Genomic DNA, 20,019 nt, shown 5'->3' with positions numbered 1-20,019 from the left:
CGTCAGAGAATGTTGGGAAATGTAGTTTACTTTGCGAATGCTGCTTCGCGTCCAGGGTTCAAGACTCCTGTAACACTAACCACTTTGGTTAAAAATACAAATGTATATCTTTTTGTATTTGGGCATTACAGGATTCCCCTATTTTACCCCAAGTCAAGAGTATGGCTTAGTAGAAGGACTTTCACAGACGATCAGGGTCGCTGTCAAAAAACCCCATGGGAAATGTAGTTTATGCTGAAAATGCTACTTCGTGACCAGGGTTCAAGACTCCTATGGCGCTACCCCATTTAATTCCAAATTTCAAATGTATCTATTTTTATATATTGTTTAGCATAACATAATTTCCCATATTCTACCCCAAGTTTGGAGAGTGACTTGGTAGATAAATTTCAACGAACAGCCAAAACGGCTGTGGAGGTTCCTACTAGAGCTAACCAGTAGACAAGTAACACTCGCTAATAAACCTGACTGTCCCCAGACAGCATGCAGATCAGTACATGAATGGTGTGTGATGTACAGGAGCCTCGTAACTAAGCTCACTCCATAGGGATAAAATTATTAAAAACTCGAATGGAGAAAAACTGAAGGTAAACAAGGGAGCACCCACTAAGTGATGCTAAAGTAAGGCCTCCCTCACGTTCACTATTGGCTCAACAAAGACCTCTAGGTAGATGCTGGGGTAAGTTGTTAAATAGAACATAAAGGCACTCTGAGATGCCGGGAGGGGCAAAACCCTGAGATGGTCTTACATAGAAGGAGACTCCATTTAACTCTAGAGACTAACCCTCATTATGAAAGGACTACATTGTATGTCGGAACTACACCGCCTGATCATTTAGTGGCAACCTACTGTCTGCTCAGTGCCTGCCAGGGGATGTCATCATTTAGTGTTTGCATGCCCATACTACTGCCAGATCCTCTTTCTCCTGTTGGGAGTATGCTCTTTCAATGTCGGACAGGCTCTTGCTTCCGTAGGCTACTACATGGTGATTCCTTCCCTGGTCTGTGTTGTGCTAGTATTGCACCCAACCCCACTGGGCTGGCGTCCACAGTCAATTCGTTACAAAGCAACAGATCAAAGTATGCAAGGTGATATACTGCTGTCACTGCGCGCCTAATCGCTTCAAATGCTTTGCTGCATTCTTCTGTCCATGCAAAGGTCTGGCCTTGTTTAGTTAGTTCTCGCAGTAGCTAGCAAGGCCGAGAAATGACCTCACTTCTTCAACGTTGCTTGGGTGGTTTGCTTTCTCTAGCGTGTCCACTTTGCTGCGGTCTGGTCGCATTCCTTTTTTGGAGAAGATGTGTCCAAAGAACATCAGTTTGTCTTGCCCCAGTTCGCACTTGTCCTCATTTAGCGCCAGCCCCGCCTGCTCTAGTTCGGAACACACATCTCGCAGTGCCTTGTCATGTTCATCATCTGACTTGCTGAACACCAGAATGTCGTCACTGTAGTTCAGACTGTTTTTCACTGGCCTGATTACTTGCCATATTGTTTCTTGGAATATTTCAGCAGCTGATGATATTCCAAAGCTCAGAATTTTATATGGGAAGAGACCCAGGTGCGTGGAAAACGTCGTGATATATCTGGACTGAGGGTAGAGTTCTAGCTGATGATATCCTTTGCACAGGTCTAGTTTGGAGAAACGTCTTGTGCCTGTTAGGCAACTGATCATATCATCGAGGTGAGGTCCAGGATGTCTTTCGCGTTCGATTGCTGTGTTCGGTATTCTCATGTCGACGCAGATGCGAATTTTGTACGTGTTCTTCTTCGGCACTGCCACTATTGATGACACCCATGGCGTCGGTCCCTCGGCTAGCTCTCTGATGTCCTGCTTGAGCAGCACTTCAATCTCTTCTTCTACTTGCGGTTGCAGGTGTATTGGCACTTGCCGGTGGTGCTGAGCTACTGGTTTTACTGCTTCATTGATGTGCAGTGTTATTTGGCGACCTTTTAACTTCCCTAGTCCCTGGAGGAGTTTGGGATATTCTTTCAGTATGCTTTTTTTCTCTGACATGTTGTATGTCATTTTGAGGAGGCCCATCACCTGCGCTGTGACATTGCTCAATGGGCACGGTGCCGGAATGTCACCTTTCAACACGTGAATTTCTTCCTTTAGGGTTTGGCCTTTGTATGTCAGATTCTCTGTGAATTTTCCCATGTTCGTCACTGGTTTTCTTGACCCCCATGTGAATACCTCAACTTTTGACGGCATAAACACTGGCTTTACTTCCATCTTCTCATATTCCGACACACACATGATATTGCTTGTTGCTCCGCTGTCTAGCACGAAGCGTGATTTGTGTGGTCCCACCTCTATGGTCACGGACTCCGTATTCTTTATTTTGTTCTTGTTCACAAGGTGGATGCTTTCTTGACTCCTGCCTTCATCGGTGGGCATGGCAGCAGTGTCGGACATGAGGTATAGTCGTTCTACCTTTTCTTCTTCCTCTTCTTCTCCCGACTCTATCGAGGAGCTTCTGTTTGCTGTTTCTACATGTCTGACATGTCTGCTCGTCGTCATCCGTGGTCTTTCCGGTCTTCCTCTTTCACTTCTGAACTGCAGTCCCAGGCATGCACTGGCAGAATGGTTGCTTTTATTGCATTTCCTGCATGTTTGGCCCATTGCCGGGCATGTGCCTCTGTGTGGAAACTCAAGTCCACATCTGTAGCAGGTTGATTCAGGTTGCTTCTTTGTCGCCTGTTCGTTGTGCCCTTTTTTCCAGCTGCTTGTGCGGTTGTTCACTACCATGTGGTGTGCCTGTTCGACTCGCCGTTCCTTTCCTCGCTCCATTTGCTTCGCTTGCACTGTTGCTCTTGCCTCAGCCCTTGCCAGTGACAGGATCTTCTCCAGTGAGGTTGGTTCCTTCAGGATTTTCGCACGGACATCTGTGTCAAGGCATCCTTCAATGATGCGCAGGCGAATCGCTTGTTCGTTGTCGTACTTGTGGAATTCGCAGTGAGTTACTAGTTTTTGCAGTCGCGTGGCAAAATCATCCAACGATTCATCCATGTGTTGAAATGCTATTGTGAAGGTATATCGCTCAAAATCAATGTTTCTCTGTGGATCAAATTTGCTTGTTGGGCATTTTTTTAGCCCTTTGTATGTCAACGACTCATCTTCTGGTAGTGTTACTAGTAGCTTGTCTACTTCATCACCCACTAGATTTAGGAACAGATCCAGTTCTTTGGCCTGTCACATCTGAGGCTCACATGTACCTCTCGAATCTCTTAATTCATTGCTCCCATCTGGTTCTTGATAGGTTGAATGGGAGAGGTCTGCGAAATTGGGCGCTCTGCCTTTCGCTCCTTGGTTCAGCCATCTTTGTTTGCGGCTCTACTTTGATGCGTCTTCAGATATTTCTTACTTAATGCCCTTCTTCTCTCGATTTGCTCTTGGCTGCACTTGTTCTTTCTCTTTTCTTTCCTTCCTTTTTCACTATTGTCTTCTATTTTAATGTTTTCTTTATTTGCATCTCTTTGTGCTTCGTGTTTATCTATTTTCCTTCTTTTATTCTGTTATTTTTTTGTTTCTTTGCACTGCCTTGTGCTTGCTTCAGTGCTCCTCTCGGTACTTTCGTGGCTTTTCTTATTCCGCCTGACTTTAAAATGGCCGCCGGTCTTTTTCAGCTCCCCGATAGGTTGGTTTGCCTGACTTTAAGATGGCCGTTGAGACTCTCGCAAGACTTCGGGGCCAATCCGAGTGCTGCCTGGTTTCAAAATGTCCGTCCGATCTTCTCTAGCACTGATTGGCCAGTCCGCCTGATTTCAAGATGGCGGCTCTCGCTCTCGCGAGAGTTCGGGCGCTTTTTCGGATGTTCGCGCTCACTCGGCTACTTTCGTCGGGTCTTATCGGCGAGTCCAGATGCTTCTTCCTCTCGTCAGTTGCAGTAGGGGTGGGCTCCTGCGCCGTTTCTTTTCTTGTTCACGCGAACCAGGGTGGGCTCCTGGTCTCGCTGCTGCAGTCGCTTGGCACTCGACACAACGCATGGTGGGCTCCTGGTCTTGCTCCTTCAATCAGCTGGGCACTCGACACACGTGTGCTCGTTACCTTCATCGCCAGTTGTCATATCGTGGAGCCCCCAAGAATCACAGGAGACCGTTGCTTGCTCATCAGGTATGTTTATTTGTCGATCTCGCTTACAGCATTTGGATGCGCCCTGCCCCTTGCCCTCTCGGTCCTGTAGTGTCCCGCCCTGCTCCCCTGACCGGAAGTGGTGTCCGGTGTCCCCCCTCCCACACTCCTGACCCAGGGTCCTAGTGCCCACTGTCTAGGCATGACAGTTTCGTCATTAGTAGATAGTAGAGTTAGAACTGAGGCAATTGCATGGAAAACTCTTTCCATGATCCTCAAGCTTGCTCTTCCTGTGAGTGAAAAACACAAATGTTTCCTGGGCTTGGACAGCATGTCAGCAGGAAAGCGCTAGATGCAGCGCGGCACTTTGTGAGGACAGTCCTGCTATGCCAACAGTGCTCTGATAGCTTGCAATGAATGAATGATAGGAAATGCAATGAAAGTAAGGCCTGCACGTGAAGAAGCAAGAAGGGCTGGCTGGGTACCGTGTTTTATCACATCAAAAACAGTATGTCTGGGAAAGCCTATCTTTGAAAATCTATGCCTGATCTTGGTCCCTAATATCCTTTCTCCTTTCCTCCTCTTCTCACTCCCTCCCATGCTCCTGTCACTCCCCTCAGCATATTCAGCTGATACCAGAGGACGCCATTTATCAACAACATAAACCCTGCCTCCGTGCTGCCGCCATTGTGGTCCACAGCTGCAATTGTGTTTGCATCTGGTTTCCGCTCAGTGCAAGACTACACAATTACAATTTAAAATACCGTGTTTAAATGTTTTCTTGCAAATGACCTGGATGTGATTCACTACAATTTGTGCAGCAATGCCTATTTGCGACTGTTACTTAGTCACTGTTTGCGATGCTACAGTAATAACCCACTGCACACCTGAAACATTCTTTGGGCGGCTTAGTACATCTAAAGCTGATGTCTGTAGCTGCGTGAATTCACAATGACATTCGTACAACTGTTGGAAGATTTGCTTCCATAAGGCAGAATACCGGGTATGCAAAAGTTGCTCAGCAAATACATTGCATCTACAGTAAATGCCGAAAATTATGGAAGCATATTCTCTACAAAGCAGACGCCCTGCCCTTTAATTAGGTGTTGCATAGACACTATGCCTGGATCCAAGGTGCTGCACAATCACCAGATCACACTACATTATTCACACACAAAGCATCCTAACTATCTTTGTGATGGCACAATACTTCCGGAACACAAGGGTCCTTATTACAAGTGGCAAGGTACCGCGGTAGCGGCAAAATAGGCTGGAATGTTATAGCTGTCATGACGTCCCCACCAATACTGTGTAATTGTGAGGGAAAACCACATAGAATGTGGAATTACCATGTGGGACCAACTTTTCCAGTCATAACACCGCACAGAATTCCAAATTCCATGTGTTTTAACACATATATTCCACCTATTTAAAGCAGGTGGGAAATGTCTATAGAGACTGGTAGGTTGGGGGGTAAGGGGAGGAGTATGGGTAGGAAGTGGAATGTGTGGGGCATATTATCAAGCCTGTGCGCTAAAATTATCGCCGCTTTATCGGCCGAAAACGGCCGATAAAGCGGCGATAATGGGCTTGATAATATGCTCTGTGGAATTCCAATCGAAGCCCATGTTAGATGTCTTCACATATGCCCCGTGTTTTTTGTGGACGGGGGAGTGCTCCTTCTTGTTAAATGAAGGAATGGGGAATGAAGCTAGGCTCCTGCTGCAGCCGAAGCCTCATGCGATTTTTCCAGCTAGAATTGTCAGCCGTAAAAATCAGGTCTGGTTCTGCCCCACCAAGGAAAAAACCGGTGTGAAAACCCTACCCACTCTGAACGAGGGAGAGATATGTTTCTGTAACAATTTCGTTCCACCTGACTTACAATCGACTTACAAACGGTTGTCTAGATGTGCTCCATAGTCACGCGCTGTGCACCATGTCGTCTTGCATTGATCATGATGCAATATGTTCTAAGCTTACGTAGACATTGATACATAAATACACCCTAAATTCAGAGATTATGTTAAGACTGCATGAATTCCCCTGATTTCAGGCAGCATGCCTCAGTGAAAATCGTGGGTCAACAAATGATTATGTCTCAATAATCATTATCTTTAGGGCATAAGTTGTGAAAGGAGAATTTGGTGGTTCCTTTATTTATTTTCTCTTTTTATCTACTCTAGGTCCTGCTTTGTTGGCCTATAACAACGCCACCTTCTCAGACGGTGACTGGGAGGGCATCCAGAACACAGGGAAAAGTCTTAAACTCAAGGACCCTAACACAGTGGGGCGATTTGGCCTGGGGTTCAGCTCAGTCTACCATATTACAGGTAAGGCATTTTACTATGCTTCCCTGGTCAATCATAACCTGGATGGGCCCCCATCAATCGGCCAGTCATTTTGTAATCCTGTAGAGCTCTAAACAGTCAACAAATGACACCTGACCGCTGGACTGCCTAAGTAGTCAAAGATTTTTCTAAAGTTTATAAGTCCTTTCTGAATGCATCAGCCCTTCAGCCCTTCTAGGGTTCTCAGGTAGCTCATTTTAACTGATATCGCTGGGAATGCTCCTCCACCTGCTTGTTTCTCACAACTTTTGAGTAATTACAGTTGCTTTGAGCTAGGAAGATCTCAGCCTTCTGGATGGAATATAAAGTTAGAATTGTTGGGCCAAGTAAATGGGAGCGTTGCTCAGACACAAGGAACCAGAGGACTCAGACTCTGGTGCGGAGCCATCCAGTCAGGCGTTTCGGGGGTGCGGGGGGGGGGGGCATTTCCACTGGTCTTTGGATGGAGGACTGCCTGCTATACTTAGAGATATCTGCTAGGCAGATCGGCGAACTGGCCACAGATCACATATTTCCCAACTCCAAATGAGGCAGATTTTATTCCGCAAAACTGCACTCCACATCTTCCTTAATATTTTAAGTTGGAACTTTGAAGAGGAGGTGTTGTTATTCACATATGTATCCACCATACAATCAAACTTTAACCCCAATGTTTTACTGGTCATTAACTGGGATTTCTCAGTTTCATTTTGTGTTACACTTCCTCCCTTTGGCTACAAAAAGTCTGTTCCAGCAAGTATATATCCTCTTTTTGCTAGTTTTAGACTAAACCAATTAGTGTTGGCCAGTCCAGTTGGATCTACAGAAACACCTCTGCTACTCAATTAATGGGAGCGATGGGACAGAGTTGTCATGAGTGTAGCTTTGAAACTCTATTCCATTGTCTCGCAGAACATTGTGAAGGGGTTAGAAATGCAGATTAAATAACAGTGATGAAAAGCAAGACACTTGTGGTATATCATACTCCGACAGTAGGATGTCTGCTTTCTCTCCAACATCAATCAACCAGACCCTGAAATTAGGAGAACATTCTTTAGACTTTGCATGCCATGTATGACACACTAGGATTTGGCTACTCCTTTGGTACAAGATGCCATGATAAAGGTATTGTACCCTGCAAACAAATCGAGTAGCAAGAGAAAAACATGGTACTTATTATTCATAATCCTCAAAATGCTAATTTGGACATCCAGCAATGCAGACTGCATACCCCTAACTGGGCAGAAACCTGACTGTCTGGCACCCCAACTATTGTTGGTTTCCATACACAACCCCACATTTGCATGGTAACAGTTGCTGGCCACTATTTCAAAAGCTATATGTCAGAAAACTGTAGTCTGAAATATTGTTTGGCATGCATATTGTGTTCTAAATATCGTTTACAGAATATTGTCCTATTGCATGTGATCTTATATTATTTATAGTCCAATGGGGTGATATTTTTTTACATAATATTTATGACACAATATGTATGTCGCATAATATTTTTATTACAATATTCTGACATTACACCCCTTCAACACTCACAAGATATTGGAAATAGGACAATAGGTTGTTTAGATCGAAGAGCTTATTTTATATCAAAAGAGTCACCAAAGCCAACTTGGTCACCTCTGGAATGACACCAGATTTAAATCAGCTACATGTACTATCTCTGATGAATAGCACAAAAGCCTCACTGCCTTTTTTACTAACTTGATACATACGGCAAGGGTCTTCTGAGCAGGATGGAGAATTGAGGGATGTTAATAATTTTATAGTTTACTCAATAGAAATATCTTATAAACAAAAGGTTTCTGTTACACTTGCTGCTCAGCCAGTGTGAGTTTGGTGTGGAATGTTGGTGTGTAATGATGTTTATTTATTTATTTATTTATTTATTTATAAATTTATAAAGCGCCTGGTGACCCGGAGGCATCCCCGCGCTATGGAATTGCGATATCCAAGAGGAGGGGGGGACCGGAAGACTATTTAGGGAATAAGAAAGTCTTTAGTTTTTTCCGGAAGAGGGCGTGGGAGGGTTCCAGACGCAAGTGGCGAGGCAGTGCGTTCCACCCTGAAGAGGCTTTGACCGAGAAGCGACGGCCGCCGGTACGAGCCTTCTTAAATTTAGGGACGATGGCAAGATGCTCGTCGTCCGAGCGCAGTGATCTTGAGGCTTTGTAGGGGGCGACAAGTGTTGTGGAATGTAGGATGAGTGAGGGTGGTTGTTGGTGTATGGGCCTTTGCCACCAACATATATACCCCTCTTTGATCGTATTCGGAATCAAATCTTACAGTAGGGAACTGCAGCTCTAATTTTAGGTATTTGTTTTATTGAAAACAATCTTGAGTCACGTTATATCACCCAGTAGGTGACTCTACATTTTTCCCTATAGGAAAACAATAAGCTATTTAATCCAAAGTCTTAAATAATTCCTTTTTGCCTGATAGGCATTCTTTTTTGATTCTGTAAGGGGTCTTCTTCTAATGTTTTCATTTTTCTTTCGGAATAGTTAAGACATTGTCATCAATATCTGTCCACCAAATTCTCTTTGCTTTCCTCACACTTAACTGTAGCTTCTATAACTCTGATGAGTGCTAGTGATTGGTTTTGTTCTATTTTTTGTGGTTTTAAGTGGAGCAGATCCTTCTAGATAGGTGTACAAGTATATTATTATAACATGACATGATCATACAGAAGGGTATCTTAGCGCTGAAAAACAGATGTTTATTTTGATCCAACTCAATGGTATTCATTTTTCTAGTTCAATAAGTTTATTAAAGATTTAAAAGGGTAAAAAAAAGTTAAGATACAATACATGATGGAATTAATATAGGAAAAGAAATACATGAGTTCATTACAGTAATCGATCCAATAATAGATAGATTAACTTAAATAGTATCAGACCAAATCCGGAGTAAAAATAACAGTCACGTTAATGAACCATATAGATTTCAAAATTTATCATTATCATAAGAGTAGGGAACATAAGAGGAGAGTGAAACAGGAGCCAGAAAGAAGGGGAAAGAGAGAAACAAGAAGAAGAAGAAGAAAGAGAGGAAAGGAAAAGAAAGGAAAGGATCTACTGTGGCGCTACGTAAACACAACAAGAACAGACAGCCTTCAGGTAGACGATACAAAGGGATACTGGTCAACCAAACCCTTTGAGACCAAATCCATATACATGTCTAAGGTTCTCCATACATTACTAGAAATAGCGGGGGAGAGATGAGCCACATTAACAGAAGTATGTGCACTTCTTAAAAAAGAGACCCATGCCCACCGTGTATGATACGATACCTAAGAAAAAGACTTCCATTCCATAAGGATCACCTTAACAGCAACCGTCAATAGCAGATCCAACAAATAGTGCTCATTTTTAATCCCATTTCTGTGCTTTGTGGCTCATCATTTTTTTTAGGTTATAGCTTTCAAATTTCTGTATGTGTTTTTATAATTTTGCACTTATTCTAACTTGCAAATGTATTGTAAAGTGGATTTTTGCAGGATATTTATAGGTGTGATGTCCTTTATTGTATTTGGCAGCAAAACATTTTTTCTCTTGAACCAATATGAAAATTCCTTTGAAATGCAATGGAGTGGATACATGTTTGAGGTCCATAACAAAGAAGGCACTCAGTTGGAACACATTAGTCCCATTTCCTTTGCATCACTTCTTTATCAGTCATTGTTAAACATACATAGATAATTTAAAATCATCCATCTCATTAACAAATAGATCATTTAAGATCATATTACCCTATAAAAAAGACCATGATTACCTCAGGTTATTACAAATCACTTAAGTCAAAATATAACAGTCATATTACAAAGTAACTGATAATTACATTTAACAAGCATAAATAAATGACTCTACTGCTCTTGGTGGAGACATAACAACTGGCTCACCTTCTCTGCAACCCAAAACACAATCTGAAATTCAACATAGCATTAAAAAAAAAGGTCCAATTCTCTCTGTCAGGAAAGCAGTTTATTATATGGCGTAGTTAGGGGACCTCACCATGCAATAAGCTCACAAACCCGTCTTAGGTCCAGTCAGGCTTGTTTGCAAAATCTTAGCTGATACGATGACGGGGGTCTTCGTGGGACCAACACTCAGTCCACGAACATGGTGGGGTGACTTTGATCACAGAGGCTGATGTTTTTCGAAGTTCGGTTAAAGTTCAGCCAAAAAACAGTTACCATTGGCCTACTGGTTTACGGTTACAGCGAAAACAGCGGCTCGCTTTAACTAAGGCTGGTGTGCATCTTGGGTGACCAAAGTGCACTCCGACATCTCCAGCAGTCTGAGTTGGATGACTCAGATGAGTCTTGCAGACCCAGGTGCAACCGTTGAAGGGCAGGACTCCGTCTTCTAGGCTGTGCTTTGGCAATTAACGCCGAAGGCCAGCAATAGCAGTTACCTACTCATCAGGGTGGCTTCTTCAGTTTTCGTGGCCCTGTAGCTGTAACAGGCAGTCAATCAACTGACTCTTGGAGTTGCACTTTCTGTCAGGGGCTCGAGGATTACTTTTCCTTGAGCAGGGCACCACATGCACAGTCCTCTCTTTGCTAGCCAAGGATCAGCAGATACAGTCCAGTCTTGGTGCAACCTCTCTTTGCTAGGTCCAGGAGACCACAGGTCAGTCCTTCTTCGGTCCTCTGACTAGTGCAGACATGATCTAAGATCTGGGTGTCAGGGTTGCCACTTTTATGTGCAAACTTTACCCTTTGGGATGCAGTGACTACTAGCCAGTGGACTACAAAGTCCCCTACAGTCCGGATGATGACTTTCTGCAAAGTATTGCATCTAGCTATCCCATAATGCAATATTCTGCCTACTCCCTAAATGGCAGAAACCTTCTCTTGGTGTGTGGAGCTTGGTAGCCCATCCTAGAAGAGTACGTACCTGAGGGCTACACACCCACCGGAAAACTGGTTTGGCCACGGTTTCCCCCTCTCTGTCCCCAATGTAAACCTGTCTACCAGAACAAAAGAGCATTTGTCCTTCACAGGAGGTATCCCTTTTGAAGCTCGCCTTTTGGCCTTCCTGCGAGGGAGCGGTAACACCTCTTCCAATGGCAGACCTTTTTCTTCCCCTCCTTTAGAGTCATTCACAACTCCCCCTAGGAGGACAGAAGGCTGTCTTCTTGACAAAATATATGTAAACAATCACTGGAAACCACGAAGTCATGGGCGTTCCAAAAAAGAAACAATTTCCTTTGCAGGAGGGCGGCGTCCATCCGTCTACAGAAGTCATTCTGGCTGTTGTTGTTTGCGAATACATTTGGAGTGTTTGTCTTACAATGATTATAGCTCATCCACCCCTTGTGGATCAGTGTCAGTTCAATGGAAGGTTAAACAAGTACATAAAGCATAGCGCTCGTGAAACGGGTGCTGCACTGAGACAGAAATGACTAAACATGAGCATCTGAAAAAGTGCTTGCTCTATTTAGAAAATTAGTGGGTGGCACAGCAATCAGAACGGCTGATTGGAGAGTGGAGGGATTCGTGTTCGAGCCTTGGCATTGGCTCAACATTCTGTGAATCCTGGCAAATTATTTAATCTCCCCATGCCCAGCTATATTCAATTAGACCAACCAAAAAAACAGCAATCTCGGAGGAGTGGTGTGGGCGGGCAAAGACGGGACAGGGAGACAGGACAGGGAGATAAGGAGCATTGGTGGGGGTGGGCAAAGACAGCACAGAGAGACAAGCATAATCTAATTCAAACAAAAGAAAACCAGAGTGCAGGTCCCTGCTGATTCACGTGGCAATACTCCATGGGAGTTAACTTGTGAAAAGAGGTTGGGTATGCGCCAACCATTAGCCATTTGCAGGCCATCCTGTTTGAATGACTCTGACAACAGCCAATCCAAAGATTGGGAGGAGTCTGACCCCAGAAAGTAAAGACAACAGAGCACTGTAGGATCGATCTAAAAAATGAAAAGAAAACTTTTCATTTTTGTTTTTGAAACACATCCCGTTTTCCTTTAAGAAAAATGGACTGCATGTCGAAAAAAATTGCTTAATTTAAAAGCAATCACAGGCATGCTGACCCCAGCAGGCCACCATCCCTGTAATTTTTGCGATTCCTAGGAGGCCACAAATTGCGACCTACCTAATTAATATTCATGAGGTAGGTCACTTGCGATCCCATAGAAATCACCAAAGTGTTCAGCACATTTTCATGCATGCCTTTTTGTGATTTCTCGAATTGCGAATCGCAAGGATTCACAATTCGGGAATCTCAAAACGGTTCCTTCATGCATCTGGCCCCACAGTTTCTACTTTGCCTCTATGACCTACCCCAGTCCGATAGCCTGCTTAAATTTCCTCCAAACTGGGCATAATTGCTATGGAGTTCTACAATGACCTGTAGACATCAATGCATCCTATAGTTTCTGCATTGCCCCTATTACCTGTGCCAGCACAGTAACCTTCTTAAGCCTAATCCAAAGTGACCCTGGCTGCTACAAGGTTTTGCCATAGTATGATTCTGATTTGAGATGCTAATTTCTCTAACTTTACATTCACAGATATACCTGCTGTGCTGAGTGGCAAACACCTTGGTATGCTAGACCCCCAGTGGGCAGCCTTTGATGATGGAGGCTTCAAGTGGAATTTGGAGGACAACGAAGACCAGATTGACATCAAAGCATTAACAGATCAATTTCTTCCCTTCTGCAAAGCTGTAAGTGCCATCAGTGGTGGTAAATGGGACTCCATCATAGAGTCTGGATTTTTCACTGGAACACTGTTCCGCTTTCCTCTGAGGCTAAGCTTCTCTAAGATCTCAAACAATCTCTACAGCTCAGAAAAGGTACATGAACTCTTTGAATGCTTTAGAAAAGATGCCACTATAAATCTTCTTTTTCTGAGGAACATCACTCAGGTTGCACTTAAGAGCATTGGTCGTGATGGCACAGTGAAAGACCTGATGACTGCTAGCGTCACTTCTGAGGACAACAAAAAACTTCGTAGCATTGATGCTTCTTCGTCAAAGCTCCTCAGTTCCTTGAAGGTGAAGGTCACATCTCTGAAAAGCCAGGGTAGAACGGACGAGGTGTGCAGATGGCTTGTGGTGGGTGGCACAATCAAAAAGGGGAGCTTTCAAGACTTGGAAGATCTTGCCAATAGTTTGAACAACATTCCCACCATTAGTATTGCTTATTCATTAGAACATGCAGACAGCACTTTCCCTGAAGGACGCCTATGCTGCTTCTTGCCACTTCCAGATAGAGAAGAAAACAAGACTCAGCTCCCTGTCCATATCAATGCAAGTTTTGACCTGACTGATGACAGACGGAGCATCAAGTGGGTGGAGGCAGATCAACAGAATGACTCTGCCCAGTGGAATCATCTGTTGGTGGAGAAGGTCTTACCTCTGGTCTACTGTCAAGCAGTGCAGGCAGTTGTGTCATTTGTAAGGTCCCAAGGTGGCCCGGCTGCTTTAGCCTATGGCATCTGGCCAGCCCCAAGTCAGACTCAACACAAAGAGAGGTGGCACCGGCTAACTGAAAGGATTGCTAAGGAACTGCTAAATATGGAGGTGTTGTATCTCATAGCAGACCATACACAGTGGATGACACCATCTGCTGCCATCTTTCTCCCAATCATAGAAGACTCAAACATACTCAATGCCTTAGAAGAACTCCTGGTCTGTGTCGGGGAGCCTCTTGTCAAAGTCCCTCCACATGTTATTGGGGCTATTCGTTTGGCTGCTGAAAATGTGAAAATTGCCACCCCTTCGTTCATTCGAAAAATCTTGAAGCAAGACCTTTCAAATAGACTGCACTACAATCAAAAGCTGCTCCTCCTGGAGTATGTCATCAGTGATGAACAATATAGGGACATGCTGGGGCTCCAACTCTTGCCTCTCTCTGATGGAACCTTCACCAGGTTTCAGGACACCGATCAGGACAGCCTTGCTTTGATCGAGAGCTCCAGATTCCAAAGGTAAGTGGCTGTAGGTTTTAAATGCACCTTTTACCTACGGCACGTGTCCCAGTTGGTATTGACTAATACATATGGTAGTAATGCTCTGTAATAGGTTGTGTCTGCACTGCTGGATTGTCTACACTGACACACTAGCGACCAACGAAATCAGACCAGTGCAAGAGGTGCTGCACTGGAATGTAGATCACAGATGCAACGACCACAAAAAAGCATCACATTTAGTAAATGACTGATTACAGTGCATTAGAACATTGGAATGTGGAAACTCCATTGTCAACAGTGAAGTGGCTAAGGGCCATAATGGCTGGTACAGACCTCCTGAATCAACATTCCAATGTTTGTTTTTATATTCTCCTTTTTTAATTTAGAACATTCTACCCTCAATTGGTGGAATTTTTAATAGTATCTTAGCCCTTCTGCTTCGGGCAATACTGGTTGTTAAAGGCACTCACGAAGGCTAATGGCCTTCACCTGAGGCTCTGGACTATACGTCAGTCTCATGGCATTTAACTAGCTGTTATAGCCCTCAGCAATGATTGCAATGGTACATTATTAATGGCTATTAATGCATCTGTAAGGAAGCATATCATGTGTTCACCTGTCCTAATTGCACTATTGACGCTTGCACTGATGCTGTGCTTGATGCACATTTTAACGCCAGTGGTACTGTCAGAGTACAAGGAGAATATGAAAGAGGGAAGGATGTACAGGCAAGGGTAGGGGTACAGTGTAGCACTGCATGACTCAAAGGGGGGTAGTGCTGGAAGCAAAGGGAAGGATGATCATATCTTGCCAATGGGCCCACAGCTGGCAAATGGTAAATATGGCATACATTTGACGGGTGGCAGATATGGATAAAGCAAGGCCACAGCAATTTATGCTCCACCCACCCCTACATATGCCCAACAGGAATGGCTTGGGCATCAGTAGTGTAAGCCTCATTTGTGTTCCCAGGGCACCTTCCACATTGGCGGCAGCTGTGCAAGCTTCTCCTACACACATAGGAGATACTAGGTTTCGACCTAAGACACCACATAAAATATTCAGGAAGTGGAGCACGTGGAGAAGAGTGAGAATGGGGTAGTGGAGACTACAGTTATAGAAGACAATAACTTCCAAGCTCAGGTCTCAGTCACGGTGCCTCCAGCCACCTGAGGACCGAGACTTGTCTTCCAGGTCAGAGAGGGCAGGTGACTAGTTAGCGGATGCTGAAGAGTGTGCCTGGCAGTATCAGTTGCTTCCACTCTTTCTGTTTACGCTTTAGTACACAAACCTATCTCGGTTCCCTTGATTTTGCTGTTTTCCCCTATATTTGTTCCATCCGTTTTCCTCCTCCATCATCCCTGCACTTATCCTCCTTGACTATATTGTTTCCTGACTTCCCTTGGGAATAGGTCTGACAATTTGGAAACTACTTTTGTACCTTGCTGTGTTTCCCCCTTTTCTTTGCTTTGGCAACTTGGACTCTATTTTCCAAAAGAAAGGTGTACATTTAGTCTTCAGTATTTCCTGGTTTGCCAGGGGGCTAGTTGCAGTGCTGCTGTTTCTGAGGCCCGGCAAGCTGCTCACACTTCTGATAATACACTTACCGGTTATAGCGTTCTGTACAGTTACTCAAAGCTCATTGTCCCTTGTTTTTCCTTTTTGACAGTAAGCCATGATACGCCTCTGCAATGCTGTGCCATTCTGTATCTCAGAGACCCCAGATCTAGCAACCATCCTGCTGGAACCGAAGGCCTTGCTGTCTCTTTCTCTCTCATCTCTTACTCCCTTTACTCCTAAGTTCAAATAGGTGCTGGATATTGATTAAGGGAGTAGGGCCTCTTCTACAGGGGAAGGTGGGAGTAGCCTTGCTATCCTTTCAGCCACATTACAAGGGTCATAAAAGTTTATCACATTGCCTTCTACTGATGCTGAGGAGATGCCTTTAGAGGTTATTGCACAACTATTTTTTTACATAGTTATATATAGCGCAAACTTGACCCGAATCAGTTATCAGAGCACTTTACATAGCACCAGTTGTATTACATTAGGACACATTCATTTTTTGTTAGGCACGGGGAGAATAAGTGATTTGCCCAGCGTCATTGCAGAGACTCGAACCAAGTTCCTCAGATTCGAGGTCGACCACCCTAGCCGTTAGGCCAACTCCTCTCCCCAATTAATAAGATTCAAGAGGAACCAGAAATAGCTCACCAAGAGTGATCTTTTTTGTCAGACAACCTCGTCAGTTATTTGGTGAAAATGGAACTAGTGCATCTTCAGAAGGAACTTGTTACAATCAAAGATGCTGTCTTTAAGGTTACAAAAGGAGTAGGTTTATTAGGTTTAGATCAGGTTACAGGTAAATCATTTAAAACCCCACCAGGAGCAGCATCCAGCTGCTCAGCCCTTCTCCCTCCAACTGTCCACTCATCCAAGCACAAACACTCTTAACATTCCAACCAGCCAATTTCCTCACTCACTGGCTGAGCAGCAGGGACTGGGGAGGATGCATAGTTACTAAGACAAGTCACAAGACAAGTCACAACAGAATTCAACCTCAAGTAGGGCCCACTTTCTCCGACAGATAATCCTAACACAGTAGGTAGGCGGTCCATGGCAGGCCTTCCTAATTCCCCTTTTTCAACCACAGCTATTGCAAAACCTGAAAGTCTTGGGAGACCCTCAGCAATTTCAGTCCTTCATGGCCCAATGTAATCTGCATTGTTTTGGCTAAACCACAGTAGGTCACTACCAATCAGTATAAAGTAGCATTTATGCTCTTTTACTTGATTAGAGATGCATTAGCATTGGTTATGCCCGTAATTTTGAGTGAGTTCATGGTTCTTCAATTTCCAGACCTTTGTGCAACAATTTACTTTGATTAGACTAGCTTCAAGCACTGGACTGCTTACTCCGCCACAGAGTTCCAGAGATATAATTGCTTGCATTAGTCAGAGCCAGTAGTCAGTGTCCGAGGCTGGCTGAACAGATCAATCAGCTGCAGCCACATCTTATCAAGGACTACGAGACAAACAAAAGAAGGCTTTGTCTATGGTGATAAACTAGCTTACCACATCAGTGACACCAATAGATGTGCGCAGAAAAAGCAAAGACTCCAAGGACAGCCCATCTATCACAGAAGAGCATTTTTAAGAATTTGGTGGATATTGTAGAACATTTGGTGGAATCCTCCGAAGAACCAACGCAGATTAGTGCTAGCCAAAAGACTCTCATTTAAGAAGAAAGTGAAGCAAGATGCTGAAATGTCAACAAGCTGGCCTTACCTCGATAGGTGATGTGCACGAGGAGGATCGGTTACGCTCATTCTCTGAGGGACAGCTGGAATTTGGCGAAAAAGGTAGGCTCTTACTTTAAGTACTTACAGGTGAGGGGAGTATTAAGTTCAGTTTATGCTGCCGGTAGAATCCACCTGGGGAAGAGCCCTTTGTTAGAGGTAATAACTCGGCCTTGTTGCAAGAAAGGACACATTTATAATTTATTTAGGTATTTGGCCCTGGATGACACGGAGAAGACCGAATCAAGTAGGGCAAGGAAATTAATGGAGGACGTGAATTTTTATATGTCTATTTGGATGGGGTGGAAGGTCCTTCTTTCCTCTAATTTTAGAGAGCAGCATCATAAGAGTGTATTTAGGCTGTATTATATATCAGAGCAGCTGCATGGATGGCGCAAGAGGACAGATGTTGAGAAGGGCCCTGCAGTTTAAATACACTTTTTTTTGGGTGTGAGAAACTTTTGCCTCTCAAACAGGATATTATAACATATTAGATACAGCTATTTGGGACAGAGATTTGTATTAGTGCATCCATGATGCTTCTCGGATATGATAATCATAAGGGTCAAGACTCGACTCAGATTTATTTTATTCTTATTTCTATGACCGTTGCCCGTTTGTTAATTGCAAGAGTATGGAAAAATGAAACCCCCCTAAATTTCAGTCCTGGGTAAGGTTGTTTTTGGAAATCTACAATGTGGAAACCGCACTATACAACAGCAAGGGTAGGGGAGTTAAGAAACGCGGGAAACAGATCTGGTACCCAATGGCTAGGGGGCGAGGATTGGCCGGTTCCTGGTCTGTATTTGGGAGGGCTACTATGCATTAACGGTAAGGCAGGCATTAGCACTATTTATAGGCTATTAGACCTTGTGGAGTATCAGAAGATGTTTTGGGTTCCCGCCTTTCTTGGTTTCTATTATTTCTATTGCTACCACTGTTTCCACATTTTTTTTAATTTGTCAGCTTTCTCTATATCTTAGTGGATGCCCCATCGTATGATGTATGTTTTTAACTGTACTAAACAAAGCGAAAGCAAAACACGTTTTCGCCATGTTAATTTTCATAGGAAATTTTAGGACGAGCTACAGCCCGAACTGCTGAACGAAATTACCCCAAATTTGGCAGAAAGGTAGAGCTTAGTTCAGAAGGCGACCTTTTTTTAAATGGTGTAAATCTGTTCACTAGTTTTTGAGAAATTCAAAAAATAAAAGTGAAAAAATCATTTTCCCATAGGAAATACTGCGCAAGGCTACAGCCGAAACTACAGAACGTAATTACCCCAAATTTGGCACGAAGGTAGTCCGTGGGTCAGAAAGCGATCTTTTTTTTAAATGGTGTAAATCTGTTTAGTAGTTGCTGAGAAATTAGAAAAATAAAAGTTTTGATATCTGGGCGGAGCCTAAGTCGCGTGCTTGAGCTTCACTGTGATTGGCTGCCAACACTCCAAACCAGGAAGTGTTGCCAGCCATCTTGTGGCTCGGTAGAAGCGAGTCACTCAAACGGAGGAACAAAGGTATAAAACAATGGAACGGGGCAGGGTAGAAACCCTCTGTCCCCCTGGGCCTGCTGAGGGGCTCCCTGAAGGACACCCAGGGCTCAAAAAAGTATTTTAAAAAAATTGGCGTAATTCGCACTGGGGTCACGGGTTCCTGGGTTTTATTTTAATGAGGTCCCTGGGTGGGCTAGGTTACGGGGCATTTCTTAAAAAAATAGTGTGGGCTTGCGGGGGCCCGCTGGGGTCCCAGCAGTCTCGTGACTTCAGTCATGTTGGGAGATGGAGAGCTCCAGGAAGGGGGCCACGCAACCCATCTGCTTATGACTTTGGCGTCATTTGACGAATCTTTATGAAATTTTCCAAAAAGTTTCTCATCTATCTTGAAAGTTATGTGGTGATTGGTCAAGGGGGGGCTGAGAAAAAAGGGGTGCGAAAACCTATTTTCTCAATTAATTTTTCATAGGAAACTTGAGACAAGGCCACAGGTCAAACTGCTGAACGGAATTACGCCAAATTTGGCCGGAAGAAAGGTCTTGGTCTAGAAAGTGCAGTTTTTTTTAAACGGTGTAAATCCGTACAGTCGTTTTTGAGATATTAAAGGGAAAAAATATATATATATCTGGTCGGTGCCTTATTCCTGAGCACAAGCTTGCCTCTTATTGGCTGCTAACTCTTCAAAGCAGGAAGTGTCCTCTAATTGGCTGCTAACACTTGAAACCAGGAAGTGTTAGCAGCCATCTTGTACCTCGCATCGAGTGAAAATATAAAAGAAATGTTCTGGGGGCAATTTAATATAGTGGAGCTCTGTGTAATGATGATTTGGACGCAGTGAAGGTTTAAGATTTATTAACAATAAAGGAGAAACAGGTAAATTGTAA

The 20,019-nt window shown here is 43.9% G+C and overlaps 1 protein-coding gene across 1 annotated transcript in view; it reads left to right on the top strand.

Moving 5' to 3' along the window:
* The window catches only part of LOC147701797 (sacsin-like), a 228,479-nt gene that overhangs the window by 132,972 nt on the left and 75,488 nt on the right, over positions 1 to 20,019 (top strand). The window contains exons 5-6 of the mRNA XM_086930423.1: positions 6,257 to 6,403; positions 12,944 to 14,363. Of these exons, the coding sequence (XP_086786549.1) occupies positions 6,257 to 6,403; positions 12,944 to 14,363 (1,567 nt within the window). The remainder of the gene's footprint in view (positions 1 to 6,256; positions 6,404 to 12,943; positions 14,364 to 20,019) is intronic.

Source organism: Lissotriton vulgaris, chromosome 7 (assembly GCF_964263255.1).
Source record: "Lissotriton vulgaris chromosome 7, aLisVul1.2, whole genome shotgun sequence".
In the NCBI taxonomy this organism is placed as follows: Eukaryota; Metazoa; Chordata; class Amphibia; order Caudata; family Salamandridae; genus Lissotriton; species Lissotriton vulgaris.
This window is presented reverse-complemented; position numbering and strand designations above follow the sequence as displayed.